Source organism: Berghia stephanieae, chromosome 2 (genome assembly GCF_034508935.2).
Source record: "Berghia stephanieae isolate SIO BIC M18660-M18661 chromosome 2, UCSD_Bste_1.3, whole genome shotgun sequence".
NCBI classification, from domain to species: Eukaryota; Metazoa; Mollusca; class Gastropoda; order Nudibranchia; family Aeolidiidae; genus Berghia; species Berghia stephanieae.
The window spans coordinates 97999277-98021125 of record NC_088361.1 but is presented as its reverse complement, the minus strand read 5'-3'; the positions used below and the strand labels follow the sequence as shown (position 1 = coordinate 98021125).

Sequence of the window (21849 nt, the reverse complement as noted above, 5' to 3'; positions counted from 1 at the left end):
TATTAAATCAAAAACGCCTCGGGTTAAAGACTTTTTCACAGGATTGAAGTCATCCTAATTGGTGATATTAAAAATAAATGTTTTCCGTCGAAAATGAATTTTTTTTCCAGTATTCTGGTCTGGATCTGATGTTAGTCCATCATCCGATAACAATATTATACTCTACCATTTGTATGTTTTATGAAATAACCGGGGGAGGGGGGGGGGGGGCATAATATGGAACATCTATGTATAGCTATTCAATTGTTGTGATTATTATTTAATGTTTCATATGGGTGTTTTCATAACGCATTTATAATTATTTTTGTTGTTTTGTTTTTGTTTTTGTTGTTCTTTTTTTTTTTTTAAACCTCTTTCTTTCTTGCTGAAAATATCGAATTCTTGACAGCCGAGGTATTGTCGTAAGAAAAAGATGTGATTTCAACTAAGAATAGCATTTCCTCGATCGTCATTTTTGTTAATGTTTCAGATTGCTGTTTTGATAACACTATTTAGTTTGAGATGCTCTTGGTTTGTTTGTTTGTTTGGATTTTTTAACCAATTTATTTTATTTTTTTTTTAGTTTATTTTTTTTCTATTGTTTGTTATATTTTTTTTAAATCATCATCTTTTGTATTGATGAAAATATGGCGTCCTTGACAACTGAGTTCTTGTCACGACATCATATATATAGTTATAGATGTTCATGTAAACAATTTTTGTGAATTTAAGAAAGTGTCAGAATCAATGCTTGAGATGAAGAAAAAAAAAAGGTTATTTATTGCAATGTATTTCTGGGATTGAGATTTTTTGTGTCACAGATGAACTTTTTCTCAAATGTGACATGTAGCTTGTTGTATAATTATAATATATACATGTTATGTAATTATAATATATAATATATGTATATATTGTAATTGTATTATTATACACTTACGAATTAAGAATGAGGCAAATAATCCATGCGTGTTATACAAATCATGATGGAGTGACCTTGAGTGGTTTGTTGAGAAGGGATAACTACCTCTCTCTCTCTCTCTCAGCTCTCTTTCTTTCTTTCTTTCTTTCTTTCTCTCCCTCTCTCTCTCCCCTCTCTCTCTCTCTCTCCTCTCTCTCTCTCTCTCTCTCTCTCTCTCTCTCTCTCTCTCTCTCTCTCTCTCTCTCTCTCTCTCTCTCTCTCTCTCTAGTATCTATTTATCTTTCTTTCTATCTATATCCTGTCTATCAATCTATATATTTATTTATCTCTCTCTCTCTCTCTCTCTCTCTCTCTCTCTCTCTCTCTCTCTCTCTCTCTCTCTTTCACTCTTTCACTCTCGCTTCCCCCCTCCTTCCTTTTAATACCCAATGTTCTGATAGATAGATAAATGCAAGTAAATTTCAAGACATACAGAGACAAGTCGTGCATCATAATGAAAATAAATTCATGATGATCATACATGACCAGTCCCTGCATGTCTCGGTAATGGGGGAGGACAAAAACGTTATAATGTCATGCCGATTGACATGAATGCAGCCTCAGAGTCAAGAGGACGTGTACAATGATGATAAATGATACAGTGGTTATCTTGCTTGGTTATCTTGCGACATGTGGGTTTTATGTTGTGCGTTTGTGAATGAAAAAAAATGTTTTGTTTTGATTTTGGGGGATGAAAAATAAAATCTTTTTCACGATTTTTGTTTCTTTTTTTTTTTTAGATATCACGATTTTGTTTATTTTATTTTAAAAGTAAAATGTTGTGAAGAGTTATTTATTTCATGTTTCATAAGGGTTCTGTTCTGTGAGAGTTTTTGCCGAGATGAGGGTCATTTCAATCGATCGATATTAGAAGGACGCGTTTTCTGGCCAAAATTTTAAATACATACTACCTGCTTGTTTGTTTTGTTTTGTTTTTTCGGTGTACGTGGTATTGTGGAGTATTTATATATGAATTGGCTCTAATTCTCATGCAGACTGGCAACAAAGCTATCAAAATGCTGTGTCATATTTTTCACCACCGGCTGCTCTCAGTCTCAGTAAATGATCCATAATAAATAAATAAATAAATAAATAAACCAAACATGGATTTATAAAGCGCCTTTCCACATATTCACAATGCTCAACGCGCTTCGCAATGTTTCATTTACCGCCCCCCCCCCCCCCCCCCCCCCCCCCCCCCCCCCAGCAGGCCAATGGAACCGTATTTCCATATCATACAGTACCAGTCGGCTTTTAGGCGTCCCTTTTATACTATCTTACAATATCCGTTACTGCCTTTCGCCTTTGAACGTTTACTAAGTGAAAGTGCCTTACTCAAGGACACAACTTCTGGACCAAAATTTTCACGACCACTGCCCCCCATCCGGCCATTGACCACGCTTAGCATTGCCTTGGCTTTTATGACTAGACGAAACATCGTACCACTGAGTCACCGAGTCAGACATAATAATACAGTAATACAATATATTACATGTAATACTGTAATATGAATATCACTTTCCTTGGGATCTTGTTTGCTGTTGTAATTGTTGAGATACAAACTACGTCCTTACATACTATGTACTGATAAATTAATACGCTCTAAGTCATGCCTTACTATCGTCATTTTTGGAAGATATATTTGTGAAAAGAAAGGGGAGTGGAAGAGGGTATAATATAATATATTGATATTATCAGATAGGAAAATTCTTGTATTTTCGTTCTTTGCTATATTGGATTTAGTATTGGATTGAAAATTTGAAGAAGAAAAAAGAGAAAGATAAGAAAGAAATGTCTGTCAATTAAGTTGAAGGTTGCATTCAACTTATTTTGAAAATGTATTTGTTTGTTTATTAGAATATATCACCAACCACCTGACTATGTGTGACTATGTTTTGACCTAGAGTTGTTTTTCGTTGATATTATGGATTTCTTTATTGTTGCTGTTGTGTGTGTGTGTGTGTGTGTGTGTGCGCACGCGCGTGTTTGTGTGTGTGTGTGTGTGAGGGGGGGGGGGGTTATGATCTAAAACTGTTCGTTATTATGTATTTCTTTGTTGTTGTTGTTGTTGTGTGTGTGTGTGTGTGTGTGTTAGCATTTCTTAAATTGATTTTATTTTTTATTGTTTGTTTTGTTTTGTTTTATTGTTTTTCTATCTTTCTTTCTTTAATTATTTTTTTTTTCAAGCCATCATTTTACCATAAAGTTTGAATACGCTGTTATGCTGGTCTGATAGGGGCTTAATTATAAATTATCGTTTTCAGATCTTTATAGAAATTGGCTTTATGTTGTTACTTGTTCGTGGGGTTTTGTTTTTGTTTTTTTTTTTTTATTGGAATTTAAAATGTAGATATGCAATTATTTTAAAAGGTTGAGCATGAGGTTGGTGAAGTTTCAAGTTTATTCTATGTAAAGAATTAAAGGAAAAGAAGAGTCGTTCACAATGATATATACATTTATTTAGCACACCTGCCCACCAATGGACACAGGGTTTCAGTTTATCACGCCACTCATCTCATCTCATGTAGTTCCATATCTGAAGCAGACGTCGGAGGTCATCTTCCGCCAAGCTGATCTATCTCTTGCCAATTCTATTAAAGCAGCGCCACCTTTCTCAGCTTCATCTGTCCAAGTTCTTATCCCTTTCAAATACGTTATTCTTTGTCTTCCTCTTATTCTTTTTCCATTCATCTTTCCAGTCAAGGCGAGTATTTCCAAACCAGGGTGGCGGATAATGTGTCCTAAAAATTCCATTTGGCGTTTGATGATTTTTGTTATCAGTGATCTTTTTCTGTTTGCCATTTCTAAAATTTCTTCATTTCTTTTCCTTTCCATCCATGACACCCTCATCATTCTTCTGTAAAACCACATTTCCACTGCCTCCAGTCTTTTAACCATGGTCTTGTTTATGGTCCAGCTCTCACAACCATATAGCAGCACAGACAGTACATAGCAATCCAGGACCTTGATTTTTGTTTTCATGCTAATATTCCTGTTTTTCATAATTGTATGCAGCTGGTTGAATGCATTCTTCGCCATACCTATTCTTTTCTTTATTTCACAATCTGATTTTCCATTGGATGTTACATTGAAGCCTAAATATTTGAAACATTCAACTTGTTGTAGTGTTTGTCCTCTGCTTGTTATTACACAGGCTGGTGGGTTATTATTTTTAGATACCGTCATACATTCTGTTTTAGATATATTCAGTTCCAGTCCCATATTTTCACTACTCCTGACTACAACATCCAGTAATTCTTGTAGTTCATGTTCAGACTCTGCCAGTAGAACCGTATCATCTGCATACCTCAGATTTGTTACATTCTTTCCTCCAATACACACCCCATTCTTATGTTCGATATCTCTTAATATCATTTCACTATAGAGGTTGAATAAATCTGGAGACAAAACACACCCCTGCCTAACTCCTCTTCTAATAGGTGTAAAACTGCTTAGTTCGTTGTCAACACGCATTGCTGCTTCTTGTTCCCAGTACAAATTCCGTAATATTCTTAAATCTTTACCATCAATGTCCAAGGATGATAGAATTTTGAATAGTTTTTCGTGTTGTACTTTATCAAAGGCTTTTGAATAGTCGATGAAACACATATACAGATCTTTATTTACTTCAATACATCTTTCCATCAGCATTGATAATGTGAATATTCCATTTCTGGTACCCTTGTCCTCAACAAAACCAAATTGCATCTCCCCAATTTCAGGTCGTATTTTATTTCTTATTCTTAGTAAAATTATCTTCAAAAGAATTTTTGTGAGGTGGCTCATTAGGCTAATAGTTCTGTGTTGTTCACAATCAACTGCCCCTGGCTTTTTTGGTAGTGCTATAAAAATGGATCGTTTCATATCAGTTGGCATTTTTCCTGTGTCATACACTTGATTTAGAAGGTTTGTGATGAATTCAATCCCCATTCACCCAGGCCAGTCAAGGCCTCAATTGTTATGGCATCAGGTCCTGCAGCTTTTCCATTTTTCATGCTTTTCATGACGTTCCTAACTTCATCTTTCATTATAGAAGGCCCTTCCAGTTCTTTTATCATAGGCATTTCTCCTCGATTATCAAAAAAAAGTTCTTCAATATATTCTGACCATCTGTTTAGAATGCAGTCTTTGTCCATGATGGTGTTTCCACGCTTGTCTTTGATGCATCCACTTTTAGCACCTGATTTAGTTTTGTTTGTCACTTCTTTGATTTTCTGATGGAAGAATTTGCCATTTTTTTCTTTGCAGGACATTATATAGTGACATTGTTCATTTATCCAGTCTTCTTTAGCTTCGTTGCATTTTCTTTTTATCTGCCTGTTCAGAGTCTTGTATTTTTCTTCCTGATTTTTGGCCTTTCTTCTCTCATTCATTAGTTCTAATATTTCTGGAGTAATCCATTTCTTCTTCTGCAACTTAAGTGTGGTTGGAACATTTTCTTCTAATGATGCAGCAACACTGTCTTTAAACTGCTCATATTTCTCTTCTATATCTGTTAGTTCTCCAAGCACTTCAAACTTGTTTCTTACTGATAGTTCAAATTTTTCTTGTATCTTCTGTTCCTCCCGGAGAATGTCTAGTTGGTATTTAGGTTTAGCCTTTGCTCTTTTGCAGATTTTCAATTTAACTCGTATGGGGCATAGCACAGGTATATGATCGCTGTTACAGTCAGCCCCCGGCATAGATTTGGCATACAAAACCGAGTTTCGGAAACGTTTGCTGATGAGTATGTAATCTATTTGGTTTCTCACTCCATCTCCAGGACTTTTCCATGTCCACTTCCTTCTATTGTGGTTTGTTGACCAGGTATTTGTGATTGTCAGATCATGTTGACGGCACCATTGAATAAGACGATCACCTCTGTCATTTTTGTCTCCCAGACCATGTGGGCCCACAATATCTTCTATTCTTTCTCGGCCCACCTTGGCATTAAAATCGCCCATGATGAGTTTTATGTCTGAAGACTTAAACTGATGCATTGCTTTATCTATTTGTTGATAGAAATTTTCCACTTCTTCATCATCGTGACTGGTGGTTGGGGCGTATATTTGTAAAATATCAAAATCAAAAGGTTTTGCTTGTAGTTTGATTGCCATTGCTCTGTCTGATATGGGCCAGAATCCTTTGACTGCTCGCGCCGTTTTATATCTAGTATAATTCCAACTCCCCTTTGGTGTTCTCCTCCTCCTGAGTATATAATTTTACAGTCATCATAATTAAGTTCTCCTGCTCCTTTCCATCTAACTTCTGATAATCCTAAAACATTGATATTCAATCTCTTCATTTCCATAACTACATTTGCTAATTTTCCTTTCTGGTACAGACTTCTTACATTCCATGTTGCTGTTCGTAATGTTTGGTGGTGCACAGTAGCTGGATGACGGTCGAGAGTCACCTGTTCACCTGCATGGCTATCTCTACCGGACGAGGCTGTAATCGAGTTGCTCGAAAAACATCCATTGACGTCGTTGACTAGATTCGCTTGGACGGACATCATGACGATCTTGGGATGATACGTCAGTGGTTTCCCGTTGCCTTCTGACGGATTTTTATCTGGTTTACTCCATAGCCTTTTGACCTCCTGGTCATAACCCACAAGGCAGTGGGAGCATTTGGCAGGTTTTAAGGCGCCTCCCATTCACCTTGATAGTCCCTTCATAGAGTATATGAGGCATTTTGTATGTGTAGCTGTGCTGCCAGACTACCCAACCTCACTCTCCACGACTATCGCCAGTTGGTCCGCGGCTTTACAGCTAACCTATAGATCAGGATCTGTAGGCCGTTCCACGATCCGCCACCTGTGGACGCGCTGGGTTGGGGATGGTCGCCCCATACATACATAATACATATATACATACTTAAATACATACATACATACATACATACATACATACATACATACATACATACATACACACATACACACATACCTACACACTTACACACATACATACATACACACACATACATACATACATACATACATACATACATCATGGCTTACTCGACTCAGGCCTCCCGATTATGCAGGCAGTTAAAAATGTGGAGGCGAGAATGCCAACCAATTAAAGGAGGGAGTAAAAAGTAACAGCCCTAAATTTGGATTAGCTTTTAAAGAAAGAGGGAAAATTATATTTAACACCACAATCATTATATTGTGTTTTTTCAATTGCGAAATGTACTGGAATTAATATTAGATAAATATTTTAAATTTTATTATTGTTTTTTCCTGTATAAGTCTTATCGGAGGAGGAAAAGAGAACAGCATGTTTACTGCCGCAAACAAAATGGCAGCCTCCTATCGGTATCAATTTTAAATTACTGTTGTGTCTAATTTTGTGTTATTTCACTTTGGATTACTTTTCCTCATATCGTATGCAAGTATAACTCTATTTGTTTATTATTTTACCTGCTTTTTAAATTGAATTAACTTTATAATCGAGATTGCTAGTCTAGTCTAAATGTTCGCTTACTCTTCTCTGACTGACTCAAAGTGAAAGTAAAGAGACTTCTTAGTTTAGAATATAAGTTGCCTTCGTCTGCATTAGGTCTATATAATTATAATACAGGTCTAGACTAAACATGGGGAGAAAATGTTGTGTTACGGGTTGCCATTCAAATTATAAATCAACTGATAAAATTACTGTTTATAGACTTCCTAAAAATTTAGAAGAACGTGAAAGGTGGATGAAAGCAATACCCCGTGACAATATCCCTAACTTAACACATCAAACACTGTTGTTTGCATCAAACATTTTCCTGAAGGGTTTGAAACAATTTCAGTCAAAGGAAGATTAAGACCAAAAGACCCTCCTTCTATTTTTGATAACATTCCAAGAAGTTTAGTACCAACACCACCACCACTTCCTAGAACAACTACAAAGTCAAGCTCAGCGATACGTTGTCATCAACCAGATGAATTGAATGAATTTATTAAACAAGATGTTGTAGACTTTGATACTTTGTGCTCTTCTATAGCTGGTCGACAATTTCCTTGCGAGATTAATTCTTTTGTAAGCAACAATTGTTTATTCATACACTCAACAGATTACTTGCATTCTTCTGGCATTCCAAGGTTTATGTTAAAAATCAACCCTGATCAAAGCTTCGATGGATTTCACGCAGGAGTAAAAACATCAATAACACCGCTTTCAAGAAACAGGATTACAAAAGTTGCACGATGGTCACAACTTGAGGCTTCTTTAGATTATCTAAATTCTTTGGAACTGAATCACAAAAAGTCTGTTTTGTTAGAACAATGTTCAACTTTGAATACAGTTGCAGTAAAAAATGTGAAATATTCACCTGATATCATAGTACGAGCTTTTGAATATTTAGCTACTTCCCGATCTTTATATAATCGTCTTCGTGAGGATTTTGGTTTACCAAGCCAAACCACCCTAAACAGAATATCATCTAAAGTAAACAATACCAGCGATTTAACTTTTTTAACAAGTGTCTTTTCTTCCTTAGAGGAACAGCAAAAGAAATATATTTTATTGATAGATGAAGTCTATGTTAAACCTCTCCTAACATATCATGGAGGAAAACTGTTCGGAAAATCTGTTAATAAGCCAGAAGAACTTGCAACAACAGTTTTAGGGTTTATGTTAGTTTCACCTTTTGGTGGTCCATCATATTTAATTAAAATGCTGCCTGTGCGTAACCTGGACTCACAATTTATGTTTGATCAAACAAATGAGCTATTGAATAATATAAAAAAAGCAGGTGGAACTGTAGTATCTATCATTTGTGATAATAATAGAATCAATCAATCGTTTTTCAAATTATTTTCTTTAGAATCTCCTTGGAAGACAACCGACAATATATTTTTATTATACGATTTTGTACATATAGTTAAAAACATAAGAAATAACTGGCTCACAGAAAAAACTGGACAACTTGTTTTTGAGGATAATGGAGATGAATTTACAGCTAAATGGGAACACATACAGAAACTACAGCAAATGGAAGATGCAAGTCTAGTGAAGATGTCAAAATTAAATTATCAGTCTGCTAATCCCAAACCTATTGAGAGACAAAAAGTACAAACCTGTCTGAATGTTTTCTGTGAGGAGACTAAGGTAGCATTAATAGAACACCCTGGAATGCAATATGAAAATGTGGACGGAACAGTAAATTTTATATCTAAGGTAATTGAATTTTGGAAAATTATGAATGTAAAATCACGCTTTGAAGACAAACGATTCAAAGATCCATTACGCGCAGCCATTTCTACTGATAAAGATTTAGGATTAAAAATACTTAAGGATTTTTCTGATTTTGCTTCTCAATTACAAAGCCAACAGGGTAAAAGAGAGAAAAAATTTACTCGTGATACTTCTTTAGCCATTCAACATACATGTAAAGGAATTATTGAACTAACAAAGTATTTATTGGAGTCTTCTGAATATGTTCTTCTTGGAAAATTTACAACTGATCCCATAGAAAAAGCTTTTGGTAAATTGAGACAAGGCAGTGGTGGTACTTATTTCATTAATGTCCAGCAAATTCTTGAAAAAGTTAATATCTTTCAGACTAAATTACTACTTCGTCTACGTTTTGATATTGATGAGCTTTCTTCTGAGTCAGGTCATTCTTGTGACAAATGTGGATTTGTGTGGTCAGAAGAAGTTTGTGAAATTGTTGACAATTTGCCAGATCTAGAATCTTCCGTCAAAGATGAAGTAAAACAGAGTTTAGTATACATTGCTGGTTATGTCACACGTAAGGATCACGCAGGTGAAGAGGAGGACGTTTTATTTACCTATTTTAATAAGTTTGGATCTTATACATCAAATTTAGACAGAGGGGGTTTGAAGAAGGCAAATGATTTAACCTGTCAGTGGACAATTTTTTCCTACATTATTTTTCAGTCTATTGCAAACAACGTGTGTCGAAATTCTTTAAGTAATACTTTGTATAAAATTTCGGAAATGTTTGATTTTCAAATTAAAGAGCACCACTGTAACATATTGAGCAACATATTGCTTAACAATTACTGCAAGTTGTCCAACATGCCATCTGACAAGGAGCCAAAACAAAAGATTTTAAAGCTATCATAGAGGTAAATCTTGTATTCAAATTCTTTTTATTATTTTTTTCTCAGTAATAATATTTCTGGTTTTTTAAATGGCTTATAGTACTCATTCAGTGCCTAAATGAGTATATTAATGATTTTATTAGATAACTGCATTGTTTACCATTAAAAACCCAACTGTTAAGATAAACCTGTTATCGCCTCCACATTTTGTCTACTGCCGCACGTTGGTCAGGCCTGAGTAGAGTAAGCCATGACATACATACATACATACATACATACATACATACATACATACATACATACATACATACATACATACATACATACATACATACATACATACATACATACATACATACATATACATACATTCGCATGGGTGCTCACTAAAATGCTATTAGAATTATACAAAGAGTTTTGATTTGTTTTTTCTCAAAAATGTTGAAAATTGACAGCGAATGTGTGGCTTTATCTTTAAGAACATTTGGTGAAACTGTTTCACATTCAGTGGCCGAAAATGTGAAAATTTGACATCCCTGATTTATCACCGTGGAAATGTAAATAGTCATTGTGACAGTAGAAAATTAAAGAAAGATTGAATGAGTGAATGTGGAATATTTTGTATGCATTTTATGTATGTATGGATGTAAATATGTATGTATATATGTATATATGGGGCAGCGTGACCCAGCTGTACGGTCTTTGCTTCGTACCCGAAAGGTACCGAATTCGAATACTCGCTTCTCTGTGTGGCCTTGAGCAAGTTACCTCGCTCTATCTAGCTCAGTTTGCGACGCTGCACTGTGGCTGACGCATTGGTTCCAGTCTTACCCTAAAGACAAATTTCCCCTATTGGATGAATGAAGTGAATTTATTATTTATTTATTTATTTTATCTTTTTCTGCCATCAGCAAGGCTGTCAATGCCTATCAATATTTTTTTTTCATGTGGCATACCATGCCGCACTATGTACTAATCATACAGTCCAAAAGGTGTTGTACAGAGATTGTCGACACCTTTCCTACGGATTTCCCCTTTAATCCTCTCCTTACCGGCCATTTTCAGAATTTTCCCCAATACACCCAACACAAAAATAATTTTTTCTTACTCAAACAGGAAAGCAAAAATTACATTCTAAGCATAGTATTAGTAAGCACATTGAGCCCTACAAACAGTTTCAAGGTTTTATAGCGATAACGAAAAAAAAAAAAGAATTATTTAAATTTTGTGATGTAAAATTGAAATCAGAATGAGAAATTGGTTTTATCGTCACGATTGTGACGATTTTCCTACGGTTGGTAAGGAAAGGGTTAAGCAGTTAACTGTCGTGCTCAGAAAAGACACGTATTTAACAATTTGGCCAAAAAACTCGTCCTTCAAATATCGATTGATATAAATTACCCTCGTCTTGACAAAAACTTTCAAACCTGTGACTAATGAAGACTTCACGGGGTCTCAGGTTTGAGATATTTTATTTATTTATTTATTTATTTTTTTTTTTTGCCAAGATGAGGGTTATTTAAATCGATCGATATTTGAAGGACGGGTTTTTCTGGCTAAATTTTTTAATACGTCTTTTCCATAGAACGGCAGCTAACTGGTTAACGGCAGACTTTGGGTCTTTATTTAGGAGGCAGCGTGGCTCAGCGGTACGGTCTTCGCTTCGTACCCGAAAGGTACCGAGTTCGATTACCCGCTGCACTGTGTGGCCTTGAGCAAGTCATCTCGCCCTAGCTCAATTCGCGGCGCTGCATTGCGGCCGACGCCTGGGTTATTCCAGTCTTACATTGGAATAGAACCTAGAGACAAATTTCCCCTATGGGTTGAATAAAGGGAATTTTAATTTACTTTTTACTTTTTTACTTTAGAATCCCATTGTTTTATCTGGTGATATCACCAGACAAAACCCGTTTTCATAGGAAATGCGACGAGAGTCACTGCTGTCTTGGTAAACAGTCGAAAAAGAAATAAAATGTTATATTAGATTTATTGATTAGTATCCAATCCCGCGCGGAAAGGGTTTTAGAATTGTTTAATGATTGTGACATCTCGACCGTGTGACAAGGTTGACAGGCATATTGAAAAACACATTATGATGTGATTATATTGCGATATGTAGAGGTATGGCGTTATTGCCCGTGCTATTAATTTGTGCTCTTTCTCTTTCATTTGACAGCAGGTTTTACTCTCAACGATCCACGATTATTACTTTTTTTCTTATATATATTTTTGTTTAGGACATCTCTCGGTCTTAGTTCTCACATTTGCACATTAAAAAAAATTACCATGTATGTTTATTATTATTATTATTATTATTATTATTATTATTATTATTATTATTATTATTATTATTATTATTATTATTATTATTATTATTATTATTATTATTATTATTATTATTATTATCATCATCATCATCTTATTTATTTATTTATTTATTTATTTATTTATTTATTTATTTGTCTATTTCTGTCACAGACATAGATCAAGATGTATTTCGACCGTAGTGGCACGGCGAGTTCCTCAGACATGCGCCTGTTCACCTGGCTGGTGCTATTTGTGCAGTTACTGGGTGTGTTCGCTGTTGTGATTACGGCTGTTTGGATGGGACACTACAGGGGTGGCTTTGCTTGGCAGAGTGACCCCGGCCTGCAGTTTAACTACCACCCTCTTTTCATGGTCATAGGGATGATCTTCCTCTATGCTGACGGTAAGGGTAATAATAACAATAATAATAATAATAATAATAATAATGTGCGGCTATGTGGTCTTGTGGTATGACACCCACTTTCGGATCGGAAGGTCCTGGGTTCGAGCCTCGCTCGGCGCATAGTTGAGAACTTGGAAAAGGCTCTTTAATAACATTCTCTCACCCAACTCAAGTATAAAATGAGTACCTGGCCAGTCAACGGTGTTGTCTCTGTCGAAAAACATTTGTAATATCGCCTAACAGGCGTGGCGTCTCGTTCTACATGTTACGTGTTGCTGTTGTAAACCGCTTTGATCATGTTTAGTGGATATTGCGCTATATAAAAAGCTCAAGGGTTCTTGTGTGTTTGTGAGTGTGTGTGTGTGTGTGTGAAAGAGAGAGAGACAGAAAGGGGGTCTGTGTAATTGAAGCGTGGTGTGTATTTGCGTGTCAGTGATTTGGGCGTATTTTGGAGGATTATCAACAGAATTTACAAGAGCATTTTACAATAGAATTTACAAGAACAACTGATACTATCTATATTTGGAACGTTTCTATTTTGGTGATAATGTTTGATTTATTAATTTTTTTTTCAAATAGTTATTTAGGTTTGTTTTTGTTTGCTTCGTTTTGTTTGAGTTTCTTATATATATACAGATATATATATATATATATATATATATATATATATATATATATATATATATATATATATATATATATATATATATATATATATATATATATATATATATATATATATATATGTATATATATATATGTGTGAGCCAAGGTCAAAAGGTGCCAATTTTTTTTCTCAAAATAAAAGTGACATAATAGTCCATTTATGTTTCTATATATGTAGCAAAAACCCCGTACTTCATGAATCAAATCCCTTTAGATAACATTACGGTCAAACGCAGCAGAATAACGTCAACAATGCCTATAGGTTGCTGGTTTCACCTGTGACCAGTGACACCAAAATGAGACAAAAAGCGCAATAACCAAATGATTTTTGTTAAGTATCAAACTTTATTTAGTAAGTTATAAACAAAAAGACACAATCAACAACAAGCATAGTACAATAGTTTTACTAACTATTGGAGAAAAGGTTGCTTTTTGGTGTCATCGGTCACAAGCAACATAGAATGCAAATATATTATTTCGTAAAAATGATTGTACATTAACAACAACAACAATATTGCATATGCTTATTACCAGCAATGTTCAGAAACTTTTGGAATAAAATGTTGGGAAATAATGTGACCAAAGCATATCGACGGTCTGGTGATCAAACCTCTGAAGTAGCGTTTTCGTGAATCCATTGATCAAAGCTCTGATGTCGACATCAGAGTTTCGCGCCCGGCGTTTTCACGGCGATCAATCCTCCGATGTCACTTCTGAGGTTTGAACAACGGGTTTTGAGATAGAGGAGAGCTGCAACACGTTTCTTAATACTTTGTATTGCATGGCAATCATCATCATCATCATCATCATCATTTGAGATGTGGGTGTACAGAATAATGTTGAGGGTATCATGGACAGACAGGTGTACGCTTTCTGGGACATGGTGGAGAAGAGACGGCATAGAAACGTTGGTAGCATCTGGGATGATCGAAGGAAAGAGAGCTAGAGGAAGACAAAGAATGACTTATCTAAATAACCGAAGAATGGCCAAATGTGACTTTAAAAGCAACACAGATTTCATGCGCACCGCAGAGGATCGTGATTCGTGGAGACAGCTAACCGGCAACGTGCTCAAGAGCACAAGCCACGATGGATGATGATGTATACACACACACACACACACACACACATATATATATTCATATATATATATGTGTGTGTGTGTGTGTGCGTGTGTGTGTATTTGTGGGCGGGGGGGGGGGGTATTTTTTTTGTTTGGTAAAAATTTCAATCTTTGTTTTCAGATATTCAACATGAACTATAGACACAATCCATATTTCATTGTATTTAACACGAATCGATTTCTAATGGAGACTAAGTAAGTTACAACTCAAGTTCAATGATCTTAATGGGGTGCCAATCAGTGTTTCAAATTGTAAAATTCATGGGCATCTTTTGGCAAAGTTGGTTTTATCTGCTGGAGATGGTTGTATTTCTCTGAGGAGATCTTCCTCTGACTGGTGTAAACCTGCATCGGTGATCATTAGAAGTTGCTCTTCCATCACTCATTGATCGGGGAAGCAGATTCCAGTTGTCCTGATGGTTCGGTTCAAACAGAATGGTTCCATCTGGTTCACAACTAACTGCTCTTATGTCAGTAAAAGTTGGGAATGCTACCATCATTCCTGGCCTGTTTGTGGTTAAGGTGTTACTTCATCAAATGACAGGAAGCTTTTGTATGTCAAGTAATGTACTGTAGCTTGTATGGAGTGCTGTGTTCTGTCATGTGAGAGGTTTAAAAAATAATTTTATTGTAGTTAGATGGAGTGAAAATGTCAACTGTCGTTCAATTGCTTCATTTATTGAGTCGCATACCATCTGAATATGTCCTTTCTCTAAATAAATGCTTTTGTACAACTGTGGCGCCTTGCTTCCATATATAAATAAACTCAACATTCTTGGCATCACGTTTCTATACCATCGTTGGAGATTATTATTTTGGTGTAAGTACCAGCTGTTAATTTTGCGCATAAGTAGTTGTAGAGACAACTCGTTGGCGGTCAGACCTGCCTCATCAATTTGGTCATTAGTAAACAGCAGAGGCTTGGATCGATGGAGATAATAAATCAGCCTGTAGATCTATATAAGATTAATAAACTCTCCTCGTTCAGCTTTATCCTTTTATTTTTTGCCACAACCATTAGAAGCTGCTGTCGTCCATTATTCACGATAAGAATTCCATGCCATTTCATCGACATTTGCACCTTCGTGTTTGACGCATTCATCGCAATTGTCTTTTCTTGGCTTGAAAATAATGCTGTCTGTCTTCCTCTGTTACTTCGATACAACTCGTTCCTCTTCCCTTGCAACAACATCTTTCTTTTAATAGCTTCGCTTCCTTTTCAACATATGTCTTTGATGAATCATATTTTCTTCTAACATAACATTCCAGTCTGTATTTTTTGTTTGGCACTAATTTTGTTTTTTGCCGAGCAGTCACGTTCACAATTTGGTCATCTGTTGTATCCAAGTGGTTCGTGTTTGAAATGACGACCTGTAGTGTCTCCACAACTTCTCTATCGTTAGGTCTATTATTGAATGCCTTTGTCCATTTCTGTTGGTATTCTTTCTGCACTTTTAATGAATATGCAAATACCTAATATCAAGTCTTTAACATTAGTTACCAGAATGAAAAAGAAATGTACTGTTACGATTTGTTTAGCTATAACCAATGGTCTGGTAAGCATAAAACAAGACAAAACAAAGAAACAAACAAACGAAGCTAAACCTGTAAAAATGATAAGTCTTCATAACCTATTATTCATGGAAATATATTGGCAATGCCTTGATCAACAATTTTCTATGAAAAGCTTGACCAAATGGTGTCCGATAGTTGTTCGTGTATTGTGACGAGGCAGGTTTGCCGAGGTCGATTATTCTAGTCAGCTTGTGCTTGTATTTTGGAGTCTGGTCTATAAACAAGAACGAAACATTCCATCCAATAAATTTATTATGTTATAATATACCAAATATAAGATTATGCAATAAATCAGATAATTAGAAAATTAGATTTAATACATATTTGATTAAGATTCAGAATTGTTTCACTTACGAGATTTATCATTCTCGATTTTTTTAAAAACTCAGAACGGAATAAAAAATATTTGCATAACAATTAGAACAAATCGTCCTTGATTATTTATTGATATTATCAATTTTAGATTCGTCTCGTACATACCAACAGTTTTCCCACTACACACAAAACATTTAGATAACTATCGTTTTGGGGTTGTTTTTTTTTTTCTAATTCCGAGTGAATAAAAAGTGTTATATACCTTTAATACCTTTAATTGTCCGCCTCATCAGTAAAGATGTTACGTGGTGTGGCCGATCTCTTTGAACCAAAGTCAAAACTATAATCAAGGTCGACTTTAGAATGTTTGACATTGATGTCTTGGGGGTTCCATTTACTATCGGTTGTCTCTCTAATTTCATTCTATCGATCTTATGCTGGATAGGGCCTCTCTGACGAAGCTTTCCGTTTTGCCATCTCCACCATCATTCTTTCTCTTTGAAGAGGAACATTTTTACCCTTTGTTTTGGACTTGGATTTGGAATCGGAACAATAGGCCTAGATAAACCCTTGGAGTGTAATGGCATTTTAAAAAATCCAACTTCATCAATAATCAAAATAGTGCAACTATGTGGTCTTGTGGTATAACACTCTCCCTCATTAGAAGGTGTCTTGGGATCGAGTCCCGCTCTGAGCGGCGCATAGCTAAGTCCTTGGAAAAGACTCTTAAACCACATTATCTAGCCGTACCCAGGTGTAAAATGAGTATCAGGCCGTTAGCAGCACTGTCTCTGTTGGGAAAATAATAATATCTCTTTACAGGCACCATGTTCCGCCCTACTTGATAGTTATTGCTGCTGGCCAGGGACCCTTTGCAAAGTGCCCTGACCGCGTTTACTGGATATTGCGCTATATAAATGCTCAGTGTTATTTTTTATTTTAGTTTTTTTGTTTTTTGTTTGCTTGTTTGTTTGTTTGTTTTTGTTTGTTTAGCTTTTTCTTTTTCTTTAAAAAAAAAATAAATCAAAAAGATCTTTGTTGTTTGTTGGATAGGATGGGTAGGGGTTTAAATGGTGGTATGATATCAGGATAGCATCAGGTGGACATGTCATGGGGATGACGTGATTTAATAGGGTGATTGTCATGATAGGGAGAACAGGTATTATCTTTTTAAATACCCATTCATTATTCCGTACATTATATTTCCTAGTAAAGCATAACCGGGAGATAATAGGCTTGAAGTTCAGTCGCATCGTGACTTTAGAAATTGACAATTATTTAGCAGCTGTGATATTTATGGATGCTCCAAATTATAGAGTCCAATGTCAATACAACCCTATTAACAGTAAAATGATATATTGATTTTGTAGTTAAAAACACAATCATTCTTTCTAATCCACGAAAACAAACTATACATCATTTACATGACGTGTTTTTGATTGCTTGAAAGTACTTCTCCGTCTCTCTTGAACTTTGAACTAACATCAGAGGTTTGATCATCTTGAGACTAAAGAATAAGAGGGCGCGCTTATCTCTGAAGTTGACATCAGAGGTTAGATCAGCGGATTGGCAAAAACGCTACCTCAGAGGTTTGATCAACGGGCCATCGATATCTTATTTAGCGACATTGTGTCACTTGTGACATTAGACCGATGACACCATTACTTATGTCACAAGCAATACCAAATTGCAATTTCGACAATATATCATTAATTTCAGTCAAACCAGTGTAATAACCTCAGGTAAATATGGAATTTAATAATATTTCAGAAACAAAAGACTTCAAAAATAGAAATATACATGGAAAATAGAGCACCTGAATGTGACTTGTGACATAAGAACGGTGACACCATTACTTATACTTATGTACAAACAACACCAAATCACACTATCGTCCATACTAGATCATTATTTTCAGTCAAAAAAGCATAATAACCGCAAATCAGATGACCATCCAAGCCAACAGTCAATTATGCTAAAATTAAATTCACTAATATGTTAAGAAACTAAATACTTTCAAATTGGAAATATACTTAGAAATTAGTAATACCATTATTGCTATTACTTGGGTCAAAATCGGCACTAGAACGCAATTTTGCCTCAATAAATCAAGAATAGCAACTGAACAAATGTAATACAGTCTGTTAAAATGGAATTCAATGACATTTCAAGCTTTGAAGAACCTGAAAACAGAAATACATTAGAAACTTCAAACTTAAGTGTCAACTGTGACATTGTAACCAATGACACCAATGGTCACAAAAAGTACCAGAAGTCACACAAACTCTAGATAAATATCAGCTATGGTAATGAATTCATGTAACCAGACGATAACATCACCCTACTGCTCAAATCTGCTTGTTTGTAGTAATTTAGTGTGTTAATAGTAAAACAAATCAAATTTCTTGACAACCCTTCTATTTATCTGGATTCGTCAAAATCTTGAGTTTTGTCTTTTTCTTGATTCATACAACCTTGAAACATAAAAAATTAGAATTACAAGGAAATGATTAATTGTGTCAAAATCACATTCTCAGATGAGATGTCATAATATCATATTTGTAAATAGAATAACAGATGAAAACATAATTTGTTGGTGGCACTTTGTAATATCCAATATCAAGTGTTGCTTGTGACAATGTAAGATAGCGATGACACCAAAGCTCAACTTACCTTTTCTGCATGGAACCACGCTGGAAAGGCAACTGAAAGTGCTGCACTTCAAAGGCAACTGAAAGTGCTGCACTTCAAAGGCTGGTAAGAAGTGTGGATCAAAATTGCGATCGCCATTTAACGAAACAAACTTCCACGTGTTCACGCATGCCGTGTTGCTTGTGACAAATGACACCAAAACATATAAACCTCAATATCAGCAAAACGGAATACATTTCCTCCAAGATTTGAGTTCAGAAGGAAAATCTATGCTTTTTTCTCATAATAAAACATTTTATAACCATTAAATATGAGCTTTAAAGTTTCGTGTTAGTCTTAGTATTGTGCTGTGTTTGATGACACCAAAGGTCACAAGCAATACCAACTTTTTAAGAACTCTATATGAAACTTAATCAGGTATGTAATATACTGCAATTGCGTTTAAAAGTAAATTTTGACTTTATACTATTAGCAAATTTCAATCATGTGAGCTAAAACATCACATTTAATTTCTACATGCTTTCTATAAAGGTGATGCGTTGACCTCGTTTTAAGCACATGCAAACTGCATTCAAATTTGACTTTCAAGTTGTTTATTTCATATTCTGTTGAACAGAATATGTTGAGCTATCTCATTTTATCTCTTCTTCATATTATCAATTGATTACAAGCATTAACCCAATGAAAACAGCCCATAATAAGTAAAAATCAAATTTTCTTAACACTGGTATCAGACGGGCACCTTTTGACCTTGGCTCATATATGTTTGTTTTTTTTTTTTTTTTTTTTTTTTTTTTTAATACGAGGATGAGTGAGGAATTGGATTATGTTAGATGACGACAAATAGTCACGGCAGCCAGCTATACTTTTCTAGGAACATAATGTTTGACTTTCAAGTTGTTTATTTCATATTCTGTTGAACAGAATATGTTGAGCTATCTCATTTTATCTCTTCTTCATATTATCAATTGATTACAAGCATTAACCCAATGAAAACAGCCCATAATTAAGTAAAAATCAAATTTTCTTAACACTGGTATCAGACGGGCACCTTTTGACCTTGGCTCATATATGTTTGTTTTTTTTTGTTGTTGTTGTTTTTTTTTTGTTTTTTTTTGTTTTTTTTTTAATACGAGGATGAGTGAGGAATTGGATTATGTTAGATGACGACAAATAGTCACGGCAGCCAGCTATACTTTTCTAGGAACATAATGTAGTGAAGCTGTAATATTCTTTTGTGAGTGCGCGCGCGCGTGTGTGTGTGTGTGTGTGTATTATGAAAAGCGGCCAAGAAAAAATAGATGAATGGGTTTGTTGGCTACATTTGAAATTTTGACCGATTGGGATTGATTACTAGCTACCGTCATAGTAGTAGTGATAGTAGTATTAGAATTAGTAGCGATGGTAGATGTGGTAGTCGTAGTAATAGTAGTAGTAGTAGTAGTAGTAGTAGTAGTAGTAGTAGTAGTAGTAGTAGTAGTATCAACTCTGTCATTGAAATCTTTATGGGAGATGTGTTTAGTGGTAGTAATATCAGAAGTGGTAGAAATAGTAGTACAGTAGTAGAGTAGCAGTAGTGGTACCCTAGTGTATCAAATAGAAGGGGGGGGGGGCACTTTGGCCAAACCTCAATAGAAGGAGGGGGGGGGGGGGGGGGACTTAGAAACACTACATCATGCTTCTAGACATGTAGTTGGCTGCCCTGACCAATTGTCGTCATGTCCGGGAGGCGGAAATCCCACTTTTTCGGGAAACGATGAGCACTCTCACGGGGATTCCCCTCAGTGACAATTCTGACGGCGATATACATACATGTTATTTTATTTCGATAGCACTTCTACGTTTTTGGGAGTCTGGGGTTCTGATTTTTTTAGTGTAGTATTTTATTTTTGGGTTTTTGTGTGTGTGGGGGGGTGGGGGGGGGGGGGGGTTCGCTCCTTTTTTGTTGTTGTTTTTGATGAATTTTCACTGGCATAATTCTTTAGCTGAAATTTAATAGAGGGAGGGGGGTCGCAAAAACTCGAATAAACATAGAAGGGGAGGAGGGACCGTCTATCTCATACAGTAGTAGTACTAGGAGAGTAGTAGTAGTTGTTGTAGTAGTAGTAGTCGTAGTTAAAGTCGTAAAAGTAGTATTAGTAGTAGTAGTAGTAGTAGTAGTAGTAATAGTAGTAGTCGTAATAATAATAGTAGTTGTAGTAGTAGTAGTTGTTGTAGTAGTAGTGGTAGTAGTAGTAGTAGTAGTAGTAGTTGTACCAATAGTAGTAGTAGTGGTGGTAGCAGTAGGAGGAGGAGTTGGAGGGGGAAACTCATTATGCGATTTTGGTCACCATTAGCCTATTTTTAAAATATGATATTTTTCTTTTATTTTGAAAAATGCATCAGTCATAACTTGGTTTAAATCATGTCAAACAGTTCATTTGAGACTTTTATTTATTGTATTTATTTTTTGTTGTTTTTTTTTCTGCTTTTTTTTTTTTTTTTTGTTATTATTATTCTTTGTTTGGGATTTGTATGTTTCGGGGTTTTTTTAAGTGGATGGAGTATATCTTTTTTCTTTTTTTTTTAGTATGTCCATGATTCTTCGTACTCTGAGCAGTATATATAGTTGAGTCCTTGGAAAATACTCTTTACTCACATTCTCTCACCGTCCTCGGGTGTAAAACGAGCACCTGGTGTTGTCTTTGTTGGTGAAAATTGTAATATATAGCCTAACATTTGTCATATCTCGTCCTACATGTTAAGTGTAGCTGTTGGCTGGGTACTCTTTGTAAAACGCTTTGAGTAAGTTTAATGGATATTACCCTATATATATATATATATATATA

At 35.3% G+C, this 21849-nt stretch overlaps 1 protein-coding gene across 1 annotated transcript in view; it reads left to right on the top strand.

Moving 5' to 3' along the window:
• The window catches only part of LOC144965999 (transmembrane ascorbate-dependent reductase CYB561-like), a 40461-nt gene that overhangs the window by 13612 nt on the left and 5000 nt on the right, over positions 1–21849 (top strand). Inside the window, exon 2 of the mRNA XM_078901978.1 lies at positions 12459–12690. Coding sequence (XP_078758104.1) covers positions 12471–12690 — 220 coding nt within the window. The 5' untranslated portion in view covers positions 12459–12470. The remainder of the gene's footprint in view (positions 1–12458; positions 12691–21849) is intronic.